This window comes from Lissotriton helveticus, chromosome 5_1, assembly GCF_964261635.1.
Source record: "Lissotriton helveticus chromosome 5_1, aLisHel1.1, whole genome shotgun sequence".
NCBI classification, from domain to species: domain Eukaryota; kingdom Metazoa; phylum Chordata; class Amphibia; order Caudata; family Salamandridae; genus Lissotriton; species Lissotriton helveticus.
Genome location: NC_136065.1, coordinates 2,115,187,640 through 2,115,208,357, shown reverse-complemented (window position 1 = coordinate 2,115,208,357; position 20,718 = coordinate 2,115,187,640). Strand labels below are relative to the sequence as shown.

Genomic DNA, 20,718 nt, shown 5'->3' with positions numbered 1-20,718 from the left:
GGGGGAGGGGGCAAGAGACTGGGGGAGGGGGCAAGAGACTGGGGGATGGAGGCAAGAGACTGGGGGATGGAGGCAAGAGACTGGGGGATGGGGGCAAGAGACTGGGGGATGGGGGCAAGAGACTGGGGGATGGGGGCAAGAGACTGGGGGATGGGGGCAAGAGACTGGGGGATGGGGGCAAGAGACTGGGGGATGGGGGCAAGAGACTGGGGGATGGGGGCAAGAGACTGGGGGATGGGGGCAAGAGACTGGGGGATGGGGGCAAGAGACTGGGGGATGGGGCAAGAGACTGGGGGATGGGGGCAAGAGACTGGGGGATGGGGGCAAGAGACTGGGGGATGGGGGCAAGAGACTGGGGGATGGGGCAAGAGACTGAGGGAGGGGGCAAGAGACTGAGGGAGGGGGCAAGAGACTGAGGGAGGGGGCAAGAGACTGAGGGAGGGGGCAAGAGACTGAGGGAGGGGGCAAGAGACTGGGGGAGGGGGCAAGAGACTGGGGGAGGGGGCAAGAGACTGGGGGATGGGGGCAAGAGACTGGGGGATGGGGGCAAGAGACTGGGGGATGGGGACAAGAGACTGGGGGATGGGGGCAAGAGACTGGGGGATGGGGGCAAGAGACTGGGGGATGGGGGCAAGAGACTGGGGGATGGGGGCAAGAGACTGGGGGATGGGGGCAAGAGACTGGGGGATGGGGGCAAGAGACTGGGGGATGGGGGCAAGAGACGGGGGGATGGGGGCAAGAGACGGGGGGATGGGGGCAAGAGACGGGGGGATGGGGGCAAGAGACTGGGGGATGGGGGCAAGAGACTGGGGGATGGGGGCAAGAGACTGGGGGATGGGGGCAAGAGACTGGGGGATGGGGGCAAGAGACTGGGGGATGGGGGCAAGAGACTGGGGGATGGGGGCAAGAGACTGGGGGATGGGGGCAAGAGACTGGGGGATGGGGGCAAGAGACTGGGGGATGGGGGCAAGAGACTGGGGGATGGGGGCAAGAGACTGGGGGATGGGGGCAAGAGACTGGGGGATGGGGGCAAGAGACTGGGGGATGGGGGCAAGAGACTGGGGGATGGGGGCAAGAGACTGGGGGATGGGGGCAAGAGACTGGGGGATGGGGGCAAGAGACTGGGGGAGGGGGGCAAGAGACTGGGGGAGGGGGGCAAGAGACTGGGGGAGGGGGGCAAGAGACCGGGGGAGGGGGGCAAGAGACCGGGGGAGGGGGGCAAGAGACCGGGGGAGGGGGGCAAGAGACCGGGGGAGGGGGCAAGAGACCGGGGGAGGGGGCAAGAGACCGGGGGAGGGGGCAAGAGACCGGGGGAGGGGGCAAGAGACCGGGGGAGGGGGCAAGAGACCGGGGGAGGGGGCAAGAGACCGGGGGAGGGGGCAAGAGACCGGGGGAGGGGGCAAGAGACCGGGGGAGGGGGCAAGAGACCGGGGGAGGGGGCAAGAGACCGGGGGAGGGGGCAAGAGACCGGGGGAGGGGGCAAGAGACCGGGGGAGGGGGCAAGAGACCGGGGAGGGGGCAAGAGACCGGGGGAGGGGGCAAGAGACTGGGGGAGGGGGCAAGAGACCGGGGGAGGGGGCAAGAGACTGGGGGAGGGGGCAAGAGACCGGGGGAGGCGGCAAGAGACCGGGGGAGGCGGCAAGAGACCGGGGGAGGCGGCAAGAGACCGGGGGAGGGGGCAAGAGACCGGGGGAGGGGGCAAGAGACCGGGGGAGGGGGCAAGAGACCGGGGGAGGGGGCAAGAGACCGCAGGAGGGGGCAAGAGACCGCAGGAGGGGGCAAGAGACCGCAGGAGGGGGCAAGAGACCGCAGGAGGGGGCAAGAGACCGCAGGAGGGGGCAAAGGTGTCCAAAGTGGAGGGGGAAAAAGATCAATGGAGAAAAGGGTAAAGATGACAAAGGGGGCCAAACCAGTTCAATGGTTGCGGTGAGAGTGGGGTCGGGTGGGGTTAGCAAGAACCACCTAAGTGGATGATAGGGCAAGGAAGAAAAACTGAAGGGATAAAAAAAAAAAAGAGGTAAAGTTTGAAGATGATAACAGTGAGGAAATAAAGAAGATAAAAGTGAGAGATTGGATAAAGAAGATTAAAGTGGATAGAGAAGAAAGAAGTGATGAAAGGATAGAGAAGATAATAGAGAGAGAATGGAAAAATGATAGTGAGGAAAGAAATAAAATATAAAAAGTGAGGTATTAGATAAAGAAGATAAAAGTGAGGAATTGGATAAAGAAGATAAAAGTGAGGGAAGGGATGAAGAAGATAAAAGTGAGGAAATGGATAATGAGATCAACGTGAGGGAAGGCATATAAGAGATAAACGTGATGAAGGGATATAGACGATAAAAATAAGGGAAGAGAAAGAAGAGGGAAGGGATAAATATGATAACAGTGAGGAAAGGGATAAAGTAGATAAAAATGTGGGAAGAGATAAAGATGATGAAAGTGAGGGAAGAGATAAAGAAGATAAAAGTGACGGGCTGTGCAAGAGTCTTTAAAGAGAACAGAACGAGCTAACAGGTACCATACAACTCACTGGCAACTGCAAGCGGATGTGACTCTTTGTATGCCCTTTCAATCTGAGAGATGTACTCCCTGAGAACGAAGTCAGAAGCAATGCTCTGTCATACAAACACTAATCACCAACCTGAGTGAATGCAGTGCCTCGTTAAAATGTTAAAATCTTACAATGCATCGCTCTTGCTACAGCGTATATTAAAAAACTGCACGTTGCCGATCTGTAACCACAGAAACACAATCCAGCCCCTTATTTTATGCCGCTGCAGTAAATAAGGAACCAACCTAGGAATCCATTTTCCCTCCATCACCTGAACTATTTATCACTTTTGTGAAAGCCAGATTCCTTTTAAACCTATGGTAGGAGACCTGAGAACTGAAGACAGCGTTAAAAAGGGACAGCAACCAACAGTGATAAAGGTTTTGAATTTTTTTATAAAGTAACTTACTCATTTTCTCGTCGCTCTGTACCGTCAGATACGTCAAACAAAAGGTATGGTTGGAAAGGCCACTTGGACGAACACCTGAGTTCCTCGGTCATCCTGCACAAATGATAATAGATCATTTCGCTTCAAGAAAGCTGTTCTTTATCCGATGAAGCCCGATCCGAAAAGATAATTAAAAGGCAAAGATCTATCGTAGTCTCACATACAAAGATGAGCTACCATTTTCAGTTGTAAATCATTCTTCGCCCCAATGGCAACATAAGGTAATCCACTGTAAGACTGTGACATGACGCCAAATAAAGACATGGGTTTCTACACTTTCAACAATGCAGCAAGCTCTCTTCCTTACAGTATTTAGTCGACCACCATTACGCACCGCAGTGGGCCTACCATTCGGTACTGTAGTCGCCACAATTCCTCACAGCAGGAGCACCTTATGGGCAGGAAACCATAAGGCCTTCATTCAGCATAGCAGTCACTCCAGTTCAGCATTGAAACAAACCATCCATGAAGAGAAAGGCAATGCTATGAAAAATTCTAGTCACCTGTCTGTGTACAAAGTTTTGCCATAGATGTAAGCGGACGGGAAGAGGCATATGTCAGGATGCATGCGGTACTGCACCGTCAGCTGCAGCACTGGTGTCTTCGAGGTCGCTTCCTGCAGGCGAGTGCGCATGCGTGCCATCATGGATTGCCCATAGCCATAGTCCTCTGCTTTCTACAAGAATCAAGTCACAGAAGATTACGGTTTTTGCTTTTTGACCCAGCTCTCCTTCACACAATGGCCACAGAATCACTTCCTCTAATTAACATAATTACTCTTGACTGCATGCAGAGGAAGAATATGTTTGCTTACCTGTAACCAAAACGTTTAGTGCCTATAATAATCGGTTTGCTGGTTGTAAATTTGCAGATGACATGTAGTCCATGTTTATGCCATCTAGTGCTGAAGCGCTCAAGCACAGAACAAGGTAAAAGTGCGCATGTTGGCAACATTCAACAGGTTTAATGCAGTGCTCACTCAGTTTTCACAGGTACAGCAGCTTTAAAGAATAATCCATTCTCAGCCAAGACCCAATAGTATGTGAGCCTGAAAAACAGTCCTTCGGCATGTTTAGGCCCAAGGTCCATTAAAACATAAATAAAGGGGAACGCAAGCATCTATAAGCATGGGCGGGGGATGCCATTTCAGATCACACCACAAGGTGAGACTCCTTTTTATTTCTCTGTAATTCTGGCATCCTGAAATATAGGAACACAAGCGATCATAGCTCCAGGAACTCCCTGCAATAATCCACCAAACTGAGCCCTTGATGGGAGAGACCATCAATGGGGGTCAGAGGGCAGATCCAAGTACATGCCCAGTTTCTCCCCAAAAAAGGAAGTGTCTGGGAGGGTTGCAGATATGAATCAGAGTGAAAAATGAGAGTGCCTAGAAAAAGCTGGAGATTGGAGAGGAAAAAACTGTCTTAAAGGCTCTGATCAAATGTCAACTATTACTTCAAGGTCATTTACATTGGGAACATTACATCATGAGTACCTTTACAGCTAAAGTTATTGCTCTATGAAAAATGTTACTTATCCTGTAACCATCTGTCCATAGCGTGTAGTGCTGTAGATTTACACACTATGCATACTCGTATCGTCCAGTTTTGGACCCAGACATTTGCAACTTGTTTTTCCTTCAGGGAAATTTGAATCACAAAACTTGTAATTGTACCCATGGACCACAATGCACCAGCACGCTGGCTACACCTCAGACGTTTTTCTATACAGCGAGCGAGAAGTGCAAGTGGTGAGCAGTGTCAATGACAGTATTCTGTGCACAGTAAAAAGGGAAAAGTGCACAGAAACATCTGTGCTAACTCCTAGCTTCAGACAGGAGGGTGGGTGCAACTAAAACAACAGCACTGCAAGCTATGAACAGATGATTAATTACAGGGAAACATTCTGTTCATATTATGTGTGGGAGTATATACACAAGCTCTGCACAGACTACAAAGCAGTCCTTTTCAAGTGGTGGCTAATAAGTAGATAGTGCAGAGGGTTCTTAAGACCGCTTTACCAACTAAAGTCTGTTCATGTGCTAGAAAGTCTAGACTGTAATGCTTGGAGAAGGTGAGTGGCTTTGACCAAGTAGCATTCTTGCAAGTACCCCTTAAATACCCCTTAAAAGGATATTACCAAAAAAAGCTAGGGTGGCCCCCTTCTTGTGTGTAGAGTGGGCTACAGGGGTCACAGGGACAGTGCGCTTGGATTTCAGTATAGCAATTCTGGATGCAATTAAATATCCATCTCACAATGCAGGCTTAAAAGGAGCATGCGGTTGCCGAATGTGGTTTGCAGAGTGGCGATTGAATCCCTTGCATACCCGATGAAACATATAAAGCATACTTCTATGGAGACACTCGACACAAGTTGTTTATAAAAGAGGCAGAAGTAATAACTGAGGCGTAGTGCTATTTGTTGTCCATGGCGCAGCGCGGGTCCTGATGATGGTCTCGATGAATTGTAATGTATGAGACCGAAACGTCGACGATATGACACTTCTTTGTAAATAGTATCATCATTTATCGATTGTGAATTGTACATAGAACTGCCGAATGAAAAATATTTGACATATATGAAATATTGTCTATATATACACTGTACAAAAGTGTCACAAGATACTGCGCATGTTACAAAAATTGTGTAGCAGTATTGATTTAGGTTGCCGTATATGGATAGATTTATAGAAAAAACGGATTACTGAATAAATGTATTAATACACTGCATACTTTTCTTGAGTACTGAAAAATGAATGTTCACTTATGTGACAAATTTGAGAATTGAAAAATAATATGGAACGATTCCTTCAGGAACATTATTTATTGTGTTATTGATTATACCCAGTTCCGGGGGAATATTGGGTTGCCCTCTTATTTTTGGCTTAAAAGGAGATGCATGACCTCTGTGAGGTTTGACAAAGGCTACGCAAAGTTAGTTGGATTTCCTAAAAGGCTTCATTTTATTAATATTAAACACGAGCATCCTCTTGCCATCCTGAGTATTAAGGGCCCTTGCCACTACAGACTCTGGTACGATTTATTTAATGTAAGAAAGTGACACTTAGGGCTGGAACAGAAAAGGATTTGTTTCTTATCTGTAACTCAAGTTCTCTTGTAGGAGAATCTCCACTGAAATCATGAGCTTTTGAATAGTTCCACCAACATACAGGAAGCCCAGAACACTTCATCATAGAATATCTTCTTAAGGGTAGACGCTCGCCTTTCATCAGGAAGGCTTGCAGAAACACTTAAGAAAGAATGTAATGTACAGCCTAGAAAACAGGCTACACTGGAGAAATACTTCAGATTTTCTTACATAAGGGTTAAAATAACTCTTAACATGTAATATTTTAAAGTGAAAATTTCATAAAACAGCTTAAATCTCTTTCAAAAACCCTTTTTTGTTAACGACAGAGCTGAAGGATAGCAGGACGGTGTAGCCACAGACTGCCAATATGAGAGTTTTAAAGAGTGACTTCGCCTTTAAGGACTCGGAGACCATCAGTATCACATCATTCCTAGCAGGTGGTAGTTGCCTCCGTTCTTTTTGAAGGAATGTGTTAGTGACAGGAAAACCCCAAAATATCCTATGTTATATCCACCGGGGAGGCAGTTATGTCACTAATGACTTCAATTGAGATTCTGCTAGTAGAGTTACAGATAGGAAACTAATCCTTCTCTCGTAGAGGATCTCCATTGATAGTCAGCGTTTGATTAGAATAGCAAGTCCATTCCACCAAGAGCTGTGGAAAACAAGAGAGGAATGACAATGGGCTTGAATTAAGCACACACATTTCTGGGGGAAGCAAGCGTCTGCTCGAGCATCTGAATCCAAACACTAATGCTTGGTGAATGTGTGACCAGACCTCCCTGCAGCCGCTTTGCAGATCTCCGCTATTGGGATGTTTCTCATCAAAGCGACAGTAGATGCCTTACCTCTAGTCCAGTGGGCCCTAGCTGAGAAGGTCTTGTTGGCTTTCTGATAGCATAAGAGAATGCAAGACACTATCCGTTGTGAAATGGATTGATGGAATGTGGCTTAACCTGTACTGACCAGGCCATAGTATATAAACAATTGGTTCAATTTAAGTAGGTCATGAGTCTTGTCCAGTTAAAATGTGAAGTCCTGCCTCACACCTAGGGATTGAAGAGTTCTTTCAGCCGGAGTTGAAGGGTGCTGAAAAATGAGGCAATAAAACTGCCCGATTGACATGAAAGTCCAAAACTACCTTGGGGAGGAATTTAGGGTGGGTCCTCATGTTTACTTTGTTAGAGTGGCAGACAGTGTAGGGCTCATGACAGCATAATGCTTGAATTTCGTTAACCCTACGAGCTGATGTAATTGCTACAAGAAAAGCTGCTTTACACAAGAGATGCTGTATGGACGCCTTATGAATAGGTTCAAAAAGGGCCTGCATGAGACATGAAAGGATGTTAAGTTCCCAGGGAGGAAGAGTACACCTAATAGAAGGGAACATTTTATTTAGCCCTTCAAGAAAGTCCTTAATCACTGAAAATTTGAAAAAGAGATTTGTGAAGGACATTACCTGTAGGCAGCGAGAGCCGGTAAGTGGACTCGTATGGAGGAGAATTGCAAGCCAGATTTTATCAAATGGAAAAGATAGGTAAGAATGACTTCTTTCTGGCAAGTAGTAGGAGGTGTGTCTCAGCGGCCAGGGTGGCTGACTCCGGAGTACGGGGCCACGGTTCGATCCCCGGCACCATGTGACTATGGGAAATAGCTCGCTTAATCTTCCCGACTGCCCCCAGCGCCTTGAGACCCTTAGGGGTGAATAGTTTGTGCTGTACAAATACCAGTTTATTTATTATTAGGATGTACATTCTTGGAGGAACACCAAATGCAAAATCTCTTCCACTTGAAGGCATATGCTGAATGGGTATATGGACGTTTAGCTTCTTTGAGGATGTCCATGCAGGCTCGTGGCAAATTCACGTGCCAATACTACACTAGGTCAGTAGCCATGCTGCAAAATTGAGAGAGGAGAGATTGGGGTGAACCATCTGGCCTCTGAACTTCGTTAGCATGTCTGGGTGGGTGCTGTGCCAAGTGAAGAAGGTCCTCGACTCACCAATAACTTGGCCACTCCTGGGTTATCAAGATGAATCTGGCTCTTGAGTGGGACAGTCGGATTGACGGAATCGGAGGGATTGGTGAAAAGAAATTTGCCTGACCAGTCGATCCAACATTTATTTACCTAGCAACAATTGTTTACAAGAAACTCATTTTGAAAAAATTTATTTTTCATTTTTTGCAAGTTTTAACCTTTGCAATGATTTAATCATAAACCGAAAAAATAAATGGAGTATAGAATATGATGGGATCCATATACCCAAATTAATAAAATAATTGCAATATTAATTGGTACTGTGAAGAAGGTAGCCCGAGGTGTAAACTGATTTTCACTCACTTCAGCCGAAATGAGTAATCTATATTCATTATTCTCAAAAATATTTATAAATAAAACACCAATATATATTAACAATGCACAAGCAGTGATTGGAAAAAACTCACATTTGTGAACCCAGTGAAGTGACCATAACCAACGCTAATTAAAACAGATTTTTTTTTTTTTAACGACAGGTTATTGGAGGAAAAGGATGTCTTTTGTGATTCTGATTCACTATTTCAGATCAAGGACCAGATTCTTTCCTAGTGCTTTTAAGACTAATCTTGATGGTTGCCGACGACGTTTCGACCCAACTGAGGATAGGAGAGTCTCTTAAGGACAGGGAATTCCTGGGGGCTGCAAAGCATTGATTGAAATTATTAGGGTATTTTGGGAGGTGTGTGAGGGCTACTTGAAAGAGTTATTTAAGAAAAGTACTTACCTAGGAGCACTTAAGCTTCTGTAGAAAGCACGGTATCAGGTGTAGCATAAGTCGTCTTAAAAATCCATTAATCAACACCATGTATATCATTAACTCAGGTACTTCCAGGTTGTATATTATTTAGGTTCAGTACCTAGAGAGGAGTATGGAGGCGGTTTGAATCTACCTCTGCAGTCCAGATAATTCATATTTTTGGTGACCTGGGTGGGGTGGTTAACTCATCATGTAGAACAAATTCAAGAATAACCAGGATCGCCAGTGGATTAGAAACGTATTGTCCTGATCAGTGGTTCTCAATACGGTCCTGGGGACAAAATTGTATCCAATGTGACTTTAGATGAAGTCCACAAGAGCAGAGTACCGTGATAAGGGACTCACCGCAAGTTGGGTGATGCAGCAGCTCGTGACTGGATAATATTTATGAAGGCATAAATGTTGCAGCTAGCCGAATGGATCAGGGAGGCAGCCGCTGCTATCCAGCCAGCAATCTATACTTACTTGGATCAAGAAGCCGCTGGAGAATTCCAATCTGCAGGGAACAAAGACTCACTGCTCTCTCCGGTCGCGCAATTCAGACTCCATGGTTCCGTAATAGAAATAAAAGATGATGATGCCTATTGCAGGCTGAATGCAAGGGGGCGAAGGGGCTTATTGAGATAGATCAACCAGTCATTACTGGTGGCCATCTTGAAAGAGAAGATGTGGCCAGAGAATCTCTATGTACTAGTGTAAAATCTCATTGGTTATTCATTTAGATTCTACCTTAGCATAGCCCTTCAGCCGACTGACGGGCTATTAATGCAATAGATCTCGGTAATTTTATCAATCCTGAAGGTTTACAAAATGTGGTGTCTTTTGCTGAGTTGGATATGCAGCCAGCTTCAAGGAGATGGTCTGTCAATTGTTTATACATATCTTAATATGTTATTTGGTCAGCTCAACTCCTGTGCACGGCTTGTTTATGGTATACAATGATACCGGTGACAGAAGGGGGATAATATAAAGAACAGGACTTCGAGGCTCAGTTAATTATGTCTGCCATCTTAGAGGGAATCATCAGTGAGCGAGTTATCTGTCAAATATTACATAAACATATTATGCATAGTATCTTAATAATTCACATGCTAATGTATGTTATGGATTGTGTCAAATACCGTGTTTTGATAACTATTTTATAACAAGTAAAACCATCTTAAAATCATTTCAAAGTTATGTTACAGAGTAATTGCATCACGGAACATGAGCGAGATAGAAAGTGCATGATAAAGGATTTTATTTGTGACAACAATGTCAGTGGACCGCGTGGTCGTATTAACAGTGATTAAAATACAGGGACAATTTGACAATAGATCATACCTTATAAGGGTTCATCTCGCATGTACATCATCACTGATAACCCGTCCCCATACAGATTAATTGAATTCCCCCAGTTTATCTACAACTTATCAATGAGCATCCACAATCATATATTCTGTTTATATGTCTAGTATAAGGCAGATCATATACCTAACTAAGACTTATAAACATGCACCATTCCCCTAGACTGTTTAACCCCCGTCTAATAGAGCTGCATTTGTCTATCCATTTACACTCTAGATTCTGTAAAATCAGGGATAAGTCACAGCCTCTCTGAGGGATTTTGGCTTGTTCAATGATCTGCCAACGCAGTTCGTCGGCTGTGTGGGTTTTTTCTTTCTAGTGTTGTACTAGTGGGGCATTTTATATTAGATATCGTATTCGTCTATGCTATCCAATACGTCCCTCGACTGGTTGTGATGTCTGACCTATATATATGTTAAGTTGCACGGACACCCTATACAGTAAATTACATGCGAGGTGGAACAATTTGTATGATCCTGTAGGCTCATTTTAATCTCTCCATGTACAAATTCCTTGGTGCTAGTGGTGTACTAGCAGGCTAAACATCCCCCACATTTGAAGTGACCTTTGATGGATGGTAGTCCGCACATATTTACAATTGTGCCCTCCTGTTTGTAAGCGCTGGTGTCAGAATGTACCAGATGATCTCTAATGTTTCTACCTTATCTGTATGAAAACAGTTTATGTCTTTTAAATATCTTCATGATATTCGGTATGGGTCAGTGCTGTTTGATGGTTTTGACAATTGTTATGCTGTGTGGACAGAATGAAGTCACACAAATATTTTTGTTACAGGGGGTCTTTTGTTTGGATATTAGTATTTCTTGTCGTGGGCTATACCAGGCCCTTTTCATGGATGTTTTGACTAACCTTTTCGGATATCCTCTCTCTCTTAGTTTGACGCTTAGTATATAGTTCCTTCTCGAAAAAAGTCTTCTTTTTCAGTACAATCTCTACTCAATGTCAAAAATTGGCCAAATGGAAGTCCATCTTTTAGAGCTCGAGGATGGAAACTTTTCTATTGTAATAGTGAGTTCAGTTCTGTTGGTTTCCTGTGTAGGCTCACAATCAGTTGATTATCTCTGTTCTTTATCTCCAGATTCAGAAAGGGGATACTTTCTTTACTGATGTTGTAAGTTAAGGCAAGGGAAGATTGACAGCTATGTAAATCTGATATAAAGTGTTTGAGTTGGTCTTCCGTACCCTTCCAAATCAAAAAGATGTTGTCAATATAACGGTTATAGCATTTAATGTTCTCATGGAACAGATTTTCTCTGGTAGTAATGTATTGATGCTTCAGGTTGCCAACATACAGAATGGCTAAATTTGGGGCAAAAATAGCCCTCAGTGATGTTTCTGAGCACTGCTGGTAGTATGTAGAGTTGAACATAAAGTAGTTAGCGATCAGTGCAATTTCTAGGAGATCCGTGATAAACGCTATGAAACATGGCATGGTGAAGGGCATGAGTGAAGGATTCTTTGTATTACCTCAATGCTTTCATTCTGGGGAATGTCTGTGTACAAAGATTCTATATCTAGTGTTACTAGAATATCTTCTACAGGGTTGTATTCTAATCCTTCAATGAGGTTGATCATGTATGTACTGTCTCCCACATACGTGTGTAGAACGGGGAAAAATTTATGTATTCACCAACCGGATCTAAGACTGAGCCGCAGCCCGATAGGACTGGTCTTCCCGGTGGATTTGTGGTATCCTTGTGGATTTTGGGAGGGTATATGGGACAGAGGTTCTGGGACATTTCTTGTTTTGGAATTCAAATTCCAATTTAGAGAGGAAGCCTTCCTAAATGCCTTTGGTAGTTACTTCTTGTATCCGCTGCTTGATCTCTGATAGTGGATTTTTGTTGAGTTTCTTGTAATGGGGTGTTATTAAGTTGTCTAGTTATTTCAGCCTTCTTTTTGGTCCTGTCCTGGATAACAATACCCCACCCTTGTCTGCTGGTTTGATAATGATGGACTCTTCTCTTTTGAGACGGAGTAATGACTGTCTATCCAACAGGGAAATATTATAGTGGGTGAAAGTCGTTCTCATGATATTAATGTTCTCCAGTACAGCCTTTTCAAAAGCAAGGATCTCTGAGGACATCAAGGGATTTCTGGGTATGAATGAGGACTTGGTCACAGATTGGACATCTGATTATTCGATTCGATTTCATTGTCTTGAAAAAAATATTTTAGTCTAAGGACTCGAAAGAATTTGTGGAGTTCTAGTTGTATTTTAAAAATGTCAGATCACATAGGACAATTGGAAATAGGACAATCCTTTAATTAAAAGGGATACTTCATTCCTATTTAGCTGATGTTAGAGAGATTAAACATAGGGAAAACTCCTTCTTGCTCAATGGTGACAGCATCTAGGGCATTACAATTCCGTAATTGGAGGTTGTCTGGCATTGCTAGGTGTTCTGTATCAGGTTCTATTATGTTTTCTATTGGCCCTCTGGGCCCCACGTGTCATACTGCCTGTGTGTCTGACTTTAGCCTGCATATTAATTCCATGTTCTCCTTTGGTTTTAATTGGTGCCCTTCCCTTACTAGGTTTGGCCTAAAAAATGATTTGAAAAGGCATTCCCCAGAGTCCCTGGTTGGAAGTACCTCTAGGTAAGGTGGAAAATCATCCCGTAAAGGACTGGTCGAAGAGCACTAACATGTCAGAGATTGCTTCACATGAGGGGGAGAAGGATCTGGTTCTTCCAGTTGCCTGGTCCCACTGGTCCTGGAGACATTCCTGCAGAGGACGCATGTGAAGGTGTCCATTCGAGTTGAAGAAGAAATAAGAGCAGCACAATAATGCTTTCATTGTAGGGTTCAATGGGCAAGTAGTTAGAACAGAGGAAACCGGTGTGGTCATGCTGCTCTAGAAGCAAAGTTGCCGAACCTCTGAGCCCTGTGGCGAACGAAAACATTTGGAGGTGGAGCTAATGAGCTGGTGCGTTGTGGGCCAAAGGCGAAGTCACAACAAAAAAACAAGTTGCAAACAGTCGAGTGATAAAGTCCCTTCTCTTCCTTTCTGCAGACATGGCCACCAAAACACATACATTAAAACACATTTTGTGAATGTAAAAAACAAGAGTTATGTGGTCTTCCTCTCTGGAAAATGTAGTGATAATTTGTAACCAAACTTGCACAGTAAGGCTAAGTTGGACTTGGCCCTTTTCCCTAAAACTTGTTGCTTTTTGCTTCCCCGAATTCAGGATGTCCCCCCTTTGTAATGTAGTTGTATAGGCCCTGTGAGGTTAAAATGCCCTGGGTATTATCAAAATCAATGCTAAGGTACAGGTGCCCTCTACCCTCAACATGGCTGCCACTGACCCCTGCTACTGCAGCGTGGTCTTGTTAAGGCGCATTCTAGTTGCCAGGAGCTGGCAGGGACCACAAACACTGTTGCCATTCCAGCCTGCCTTGCCTGCCCACAGTTAGAGTAGGGAAGCTCCTGGCACCTTCTAGAATAGGGGCGGAGCCTAGTTTTGCCACCTTAGAGGGTGGTCACCTGACCTGGGCCTATAAAAGGAAAGGGAGGGAAACTTTCCAGTCAGTTGGGGCATCACTGACCTGGGGGACCCACGCAGGAGATTTAGGCGGTAGGGCCTAGTCAGGGACTTATGCCACTGAGTGTGACAGGGCTTAGGTGCTGCCTCTTAAGTTGAGTGAGGTGCCCTGAACTAACCCACTGTTCTGGCCCGGCGAGAGGGGAACCCAGGGACCATCTACAGTGACCTGCTTACAAGCCCCCAACTCAACCCCCCTTCAAGAAACCAAGAAACTGCTATTTACAAGGGCGCCAACACCATCAAGCGCCAAGAAGAAGTCTACCTGCGCTTGCCAGGTACTGGGCTGTGTTACTTCTGCGCCCCTTTTGTCTGGACCTGGGTCCCTGCGCTATTCTGCCACTATTGTGTGGCCTGACCTGAGGAAAGTGGCCCCACTGAAGTGACTGCTAAGCGCTATCACTCCGCAGCGCTAGCCTCCAGAACTGCCTAATTTACCTCAGCTGACATAACTTGTCTGTAAAGTGTCCCCCTGCTGTGTGCTGGGCCTGAATTACTGTCTGCCCCCTAAAGCGCTATCGCTCTGAAGCGCTCTCCTGCTGTGCCCCAAAGCGCCGAGAAACCCGGAGCGCTAGAATCGCCGAGCTCCACCCTGCCTGGGAAGACGCTGATGCCCCGTGGAGCCCTGGCCGGTTCCCAGCGCTGTGCTAATTAAGCGCTGCCTGCCACTCACCGCCGCAGCCCCAGTGGTCCGTGCAGCCAAGGCTGCCCTGCGGAGAGCTGTAATTTGCCCCCCGGCGGCCCTCGGTGCCAGGAGAGGGCCGCCGCCGTGGTATTGTGGGCCCCGACCGGCCTGATTGCGTGGAGGCCTCGCAGCGGCCCCCGGAGCCTTGGGGAGGCCGCCGCGATCGCGCTGTGCCTCCGGGGGAAACGCTGTCCCAGGATGTCATTCACCGCCACGGCCCGGCGCTGTCTGTGCCCCCGGGCGGCCCTCGGAGTCAAGAGAGGGCCGCCGCTGCGCCAGGTAGGGCCGCTCCGGGCCTGCTGAAGCCTTCTGTGGGCCCACCATCACCACCGCAGCCCGGCCCAAGATTGGGGGATCCCCCGCTGCAGCCCCGGTGTCTGAGGTAGGCCGCCGCGGATTCCTGTCAGGCCGGACGAGGCCTGAAGCCAACCTCCCTCGTCACGTGACGGGGGACGCAGCGACCCTGGCCATGCCCCCCACCCGGCGCCGCGCAGCGATTGGCTAACGCTGCCGTGCCTCCTGAAGCTGCCTGTGGGTTGGTTCTCAGGCCACGTCCGTCACCGAGGGCCCGGGAACAGCCTGCCAGCACCAGAGGGCTCTCTGAGGAGAGCGAGAGCCCGGGAACAGCCGGTCATCATCGGGGAGGGCTCAGAGAAGAGTAAGAGCCCTCCCCACTGTGGACAACCTCCGAAAGGGGCCCGGAAGCCCGAAGATTAAGGTAACTCCGCGGGGAGGCGGGCGGGAGTCCAAGAGGAAGAGCGGGGCCCCCCCGAAGAGCCAAGTGGGAGCCCGAAGGCCACCCCCTCCCCGGGAGAAACAATAGTTGGGCCTTGCCGGCCCCCCAACCCCCTCTGATAGTACCTAAATTGCTGGACTGGGCCCCGTTGGCCCCATGAGAGACCCGGAACTGGGCCCGAGCCTAATTGAGGTTTAACCCCGCGTGGGGGGGGGGGGGATGGATGTTCTTCCCTGCCCCTAGGCAGGACCTAAAAGTACTACTGTCATTGGGCTGTTTCGGAGGTCCCAGGGGCCACAGTTTACCTGCCAGATAGAATATACAGCAGTCCCTCCATTAGTGGCGGCCGCCTGTGCCAGCTGCAGACGTTTGAAAAAGTGTTTTTAGAACAGCCTGCCCTACAGCTGCCTGGAGTGCACATCTACACAGTAGTGTTTTGTAAATGTGTGTGGGGTAGACCATGTGGCTGCTCTACAAATGTCTTCTAAAGGGATATTTCCAAGGAAAGCCATGGAGGCCCCCAACTTGCGGGTGGAGTGGGCCCTTGGGGGGATCGTTAAAGTGCGCTTAGCCTTGTGATAGCAAATTTGAATACACTTAACGATCCACCTGGCTATACCTGCTTTGGAAATGGGGTTGCCCTTGTGTTGTGCGGAAAAGGCAACAAAAAGTTGTTTTGTCTTCCTAAAATCTTTGGTTCTATTAATGTAGTACATCAAAGCCCTTTTGACGTCAAGAGTGTGGAGCATTCTTTCTGCCACCGACTCAGGATTTTGGAAGAACACAGGCAGTTCAATAGTTTGATTGACATGGAACTGTGAAACCACCTTTGGAAGAAATTTAGGGTTAGTGCGCAGCACCACCCGGTTGGAGTGAATTTGAATGAATGGCTCCTGTACAGTGAGCGCCTGGAGCTCACTAACACGTCGCAGTGACGTAATGGCTATTAAGAAAGCCACTTTCCATGTTAAGAACTGAATTTCGCAAGAATGTAGAGGCTCAAAAGGTGGACCCATCAGTCGGGTGAGGACCACATTAAGATTCCATTCAGGAGCAGGCGGGGTCCTGGGAGGAATGACTCGTTTGAGCCCCTCCAGAAAAGCTTTAATGGCAGGCACTCTGAAAAGGGAGAGATGCTGCCTGTTTTGCAGATAAGCCGCTAGGGCGGATAAATGAATTCGAATGGAAGCATATGCTAGATTGCATTTGTAACGATGTAACAGATAACAAATGATGTTGTGCGTGGACGCGCCAAGCGGGTCAATGTTGTGGTCTACGCAATAAATGACAAACCGCTTCCATTTGGCTGCGTAGCATGCTCTGGTGGTGGGCTTTCTTGCCTCCCGTATGATATCCATGCAGTCAGGAGGCAAGTTGAGGTAGCCAAACTCTAAGACCTCAGGAGCCAGATCGCCAGGTTGAGCTGTTGCGGATCTGGGTGCTGAATGTCGCCATGGCTCTGCGTCATAAGTCTGGGTGTGAGTTGCAGCCTTTGATGCGGTACCACGGAAAGTTCTAGAAACGTGGTGTACCATGGTTGGCGTCCCCACGTTGGAGCAACCAGGATGAGCGTCATAGAGTGCTGCTTTAGCTTTCGTGCCACCAGCGGTATTAGAGGTGCTGGGGGAAAAGCGTACGCAAATTTGCCTGACCAGTTCATCCATATTGCATTGCCCTGCGACTCTGGGTGCGGAACCTGGCGGCAAAGCTTTGGCATTTTGCGTTTTCCCTTGTGGCAAATAGGTCGATCTCTGGATGACCCCACTGCTGGACGTACGGGCGGAGTACTGATGGATGTATCTCCCACTCGTGCATTTGGTGGCTGTACCTGCTGAGCAGATCCGCCATCTGATTGTCCTTGCCGGGGAGGTGTTCCGCCAAGAGGAAGATGTTCCTCTGTATGGCCCACTTCCACATGCTCTGAGCCAGATGAGACAACTGTGGAGAGTGTGTACCTCCCTGCTTCCGAATGTAGTACATGGCCGTCATGTTGTCCGTCCGGATCAACACGACCTTGTTGCACAGATGTACCTTGAATGCCTTCATTGCCATGAAGATTGCCATCAGCTCTAGGTGGTTGATGTGCATCCTCTTTTGCTGCGTTGTCCATAGTCCCTGCACTGTGTAGTGGAGCACAATAGCTCCCCAACCCTGGAGAGATGCGTCCGTCGTTAGTATGATCTGTGGCACAGGCTCCTGGAACGGTCGTCCCCTGCAAAGGTTTTGTGTGTTCCACCAATGCAGAGAGTTGTATGCACGACCGGTCACCAACACTAGGTGTTTTAGATGCCCTTGAGCCTGGTTCCACTGTCGTGCTAGGCATTCCTGAAGCGGACGCATGTGTAGCCTTGCGTGAGGGACTATAAAGATGCAGGAGGCCATCATACCTATCAGTCTTAGGAAAACTTGAGCTGGGAGCGAGTGTTGTGGCCTGAACTTCTGAATGAGCAATTGCATGCTGTTGATCCTGCCTGCGTTTGGGTGCGCTGTCGCCGTTAGAGTGTCGCACCCAAGTATTGTTGCACCTGTGCGGGTTGAAGGTGTGATTTTGGGTAATTGAGCGAAAATCCTAGACTGTGTAGGAGTTGAATTGTGCGGGACATGTGGCTGGCACATTGCTGGGCTAACTTTGCTTGAACGAGCCAGTCGTCCAGATAAGGATAGACGTGGACGTGTTGTCTCCGAAGGTGCGCCGCCACTGTTGCTAAGCACTTCGTGAACACCCTGGGGGCAGTAGTGACCCCGAAAGGCAGGACCTTGAACTGGTAATGCTGGTTGTTTATAGTGAACCTGAGATATTTCCTGTGTCCTGGGTGAACGGGAATGTGGAAATATGCGTCTTTTAGATCTAGGGTCGCTAGGAAGTCTCCCTGACTGAGCAACGGTAGAACTTGTTGTAGAGTGAGCATGTGAAAATGTTCTGACAAGATGTATTGGTTTAGGGGTCTGAGGTCTAGAATGGGCCTGAGAGACCCGTCCTTTTTGGGGATTAAGAAGTACAGCGCGTACACCCCTGTACCCCGCTGATCTAAAGGCACGAGTTCTATGGCCCCTTTTTGCAGCATGCAGAGGACTTCCTGCTGCAATAAGTGCATGTGCTCTGCGGACATAGGACGGTGACTTGGGGGTATGTTGGGTGGAGTGGAGGTTAGTTCTAGACAATAGCCGTGGTGTATAATGTCTCTCACCCATCTGTCTGTGGTTATGCTTTCCCAGACTGGCAGGAACTGCTGGAGTCTTCCCCCGACCGGTGTTATATGGTCGGGGGGCAGTGACAAGACGTCACTGTTTATTGGAAGCGGAGGATCTGGTATTATTATTATTTCCGCGTCTTGTGCCCTTGGTGCTGTTTCCACAATAGCCACCCCTATTGTTTTTGTTATAGGTGGTCTGCGAGCCCCCTCTGTTGTATTGGGCTTGCTGTGATGCTGGACCTCTGGAGGCTCCCCTGTTACCGGAGCGACGAAAGGCACCGCCCCTGAACTGTTGTGACTGCAGAGCCCCCATGGATTTTGCTGTCTCAGTGTCTTTCTTAATTTTCTCAAGGGTTGTGTCTACATCAGGGCCAAAGAGAAAATCAGGGTTAACCGGCTGGTTGAGTAAAGTAGTTTGTATCTCTGGCTTAAAACCAGAGATGCGTAGCCAGGCATGCCTTCTAAGCATCACACTTGTGTTTATGGCCCTAGCTGCCGTGTCTGCTGCATCCAGCGCACACTTGATGGACGCATTGGAGATTAATTTCCCTTCCTCTATTAGCATTTCTGCTCCCTCCTTATAAGTCTCAGGCAGGTGTTGCAGTAGCTGCTCTAACGTGTCGTAGTGTGCCCTATCATATCTGGCTAAGGATTGGTGTCACTACAACGCGGTTTTTTACAACGCATTCCGTTACATCGGAATTTTTACAACGCAGGATCCATTACATCGTATGCCATTACAACGCATGGCATTACATAGCAGATGCTATTACAACGCATGGCATTACATCGTAAGTATACCTTTTTAAAAAAAATGTAATTAAGTTAATTTAATTAAATTAATTTAATTAAAATACATTTTAAAATAGTAATTAATTTAATAGATTTAAATCTATTTATTTAATTTTAATAAAAATTTTAATTAATTTTAATTAATTAATATAATGAAATTAATTTAATTTAAATATTTTTAAAATTGTAATTAAATTAAATTAATTAAAATAATTTATTTAATTTAATTAATTTAATTAAAAAATGTAATTAATATAATATAATTAATTTAATTTAATAAATATATTTTAATTAATTTATAAATGGTAAATATAATTTAATTAGCCCTAAGCACAAACCCAACCCTGAACCCTAAAACACCCCTGTACCCCAAAACCCAAACCCTGCCCTGAAACCTAAAAACACCCCTGTACCCCAAAACCCAAACCCTGCCCTGAAACCTAAAAACACCCCTTTACCCCAAAACCTAAACCCTACCCTAAAACCTAAAAACACCCCTGTACCCCAAAACCCAAACCCTGCCCTGAAACCTAAAAACACCCCTGTACCCCAAAACCCAAACCCTGCCCTGAAACCTAAAAACACCCCTGTACCCCAAAACCCAAACCCTGTCCTGAAACCTAAAAACACCCCTGTACCCCAAAACCCAAACCCTGCCCTGAAACCTAAAAACACCCCTGTACCCCAAAACCCAAACCCTGCCCTGAAACCTAAAAACACCCCTGTACCCCAAAACCCAACCCCTGCCCTAAAACCTAAAAACACCCCTTTACCCCAAACCCCAAACCCTGCCCTGAAACCTAAAAACACCCCTGTACCCCAAAACCCAAACCCTACCCTAAAACCTAAAAACACCCCTGTACCCCAAAACCCAAACCCTGCCCTGAAACCTAAAAACACCCCTGTACCCCAAAACCCAAACCCTTTAATTATAATTAATATTAATTAAATTTATTAAATAAAAATTAAATACTTACCTATACTTACGATGTAATGCCATGCGTTGTAATAGCATCTGCTATGTAATGCCATGCGTTGTAATGGCATCCGATGTAATGGATCCTGCGTTGTAAAAGTTCCGTTGTAATAGACTCCCGTTGTAAAAGTTGCGATGTAACGGTGCATCACCCTGGCTAATAGGGCTTGTGTGTTGGAGATCCTCCAAATATTTGCTGCTTGAGCCGCTACTCACTTGCCAGATGCTTCAAAGATTTTGGATTCTTTGTCCGGAGGGGGAGCATCACCACTGGTCTGAGAGTTTGCCCGTTTACGAGCATTAGCCACCACGAGGGTGTCCAACGGGAGCTGGCCTTTGATGTACGTAGGGTCCACAGGTGCAGGCCGGTACTTCTTTTCAATCCTTGGGTTCACAACCCGTGCCCTTGTGGTCTCCTTGAAGATGTCAGTAGCGTGTTTAAGGACACCTTTTAGCATAGGCAATGTTTTTACTGATCTTTCTGAAGTTAAGAAAGTATCAAACAAAAAATCATCCTCTACCGGGTCAGCAT

General features: G+C 46.9%; 1 protein-coding gene across 1 annotated transcript in view; it reads right to left on the bottom strand.

The window, feature by feature from the left end:
- SETX (senataxin) overlaps positions 1 to 20,718 on the bottom strand; it is a 570,564-nt gene that overhangs the window by 35,999 nt on the left and 513,847 nt on the right. The window contains exons 20-21 of the mRNA XM_078646176.1: positions 3,503 to 3,675; positions 2,961 to 3,053 (exon numbers count right to left, since the gene is read on the bottom strand). Coding sequence (XP_078502302.1) covers positions 2,961 to 3,053; positions 3,503 to 3,675 — 266 coding nt within the window. The remainder of the gene's footprint in view (positions 1 to 2,960; positions 3,054 to 3,502; positions 3,676 to 20,718) is intronic.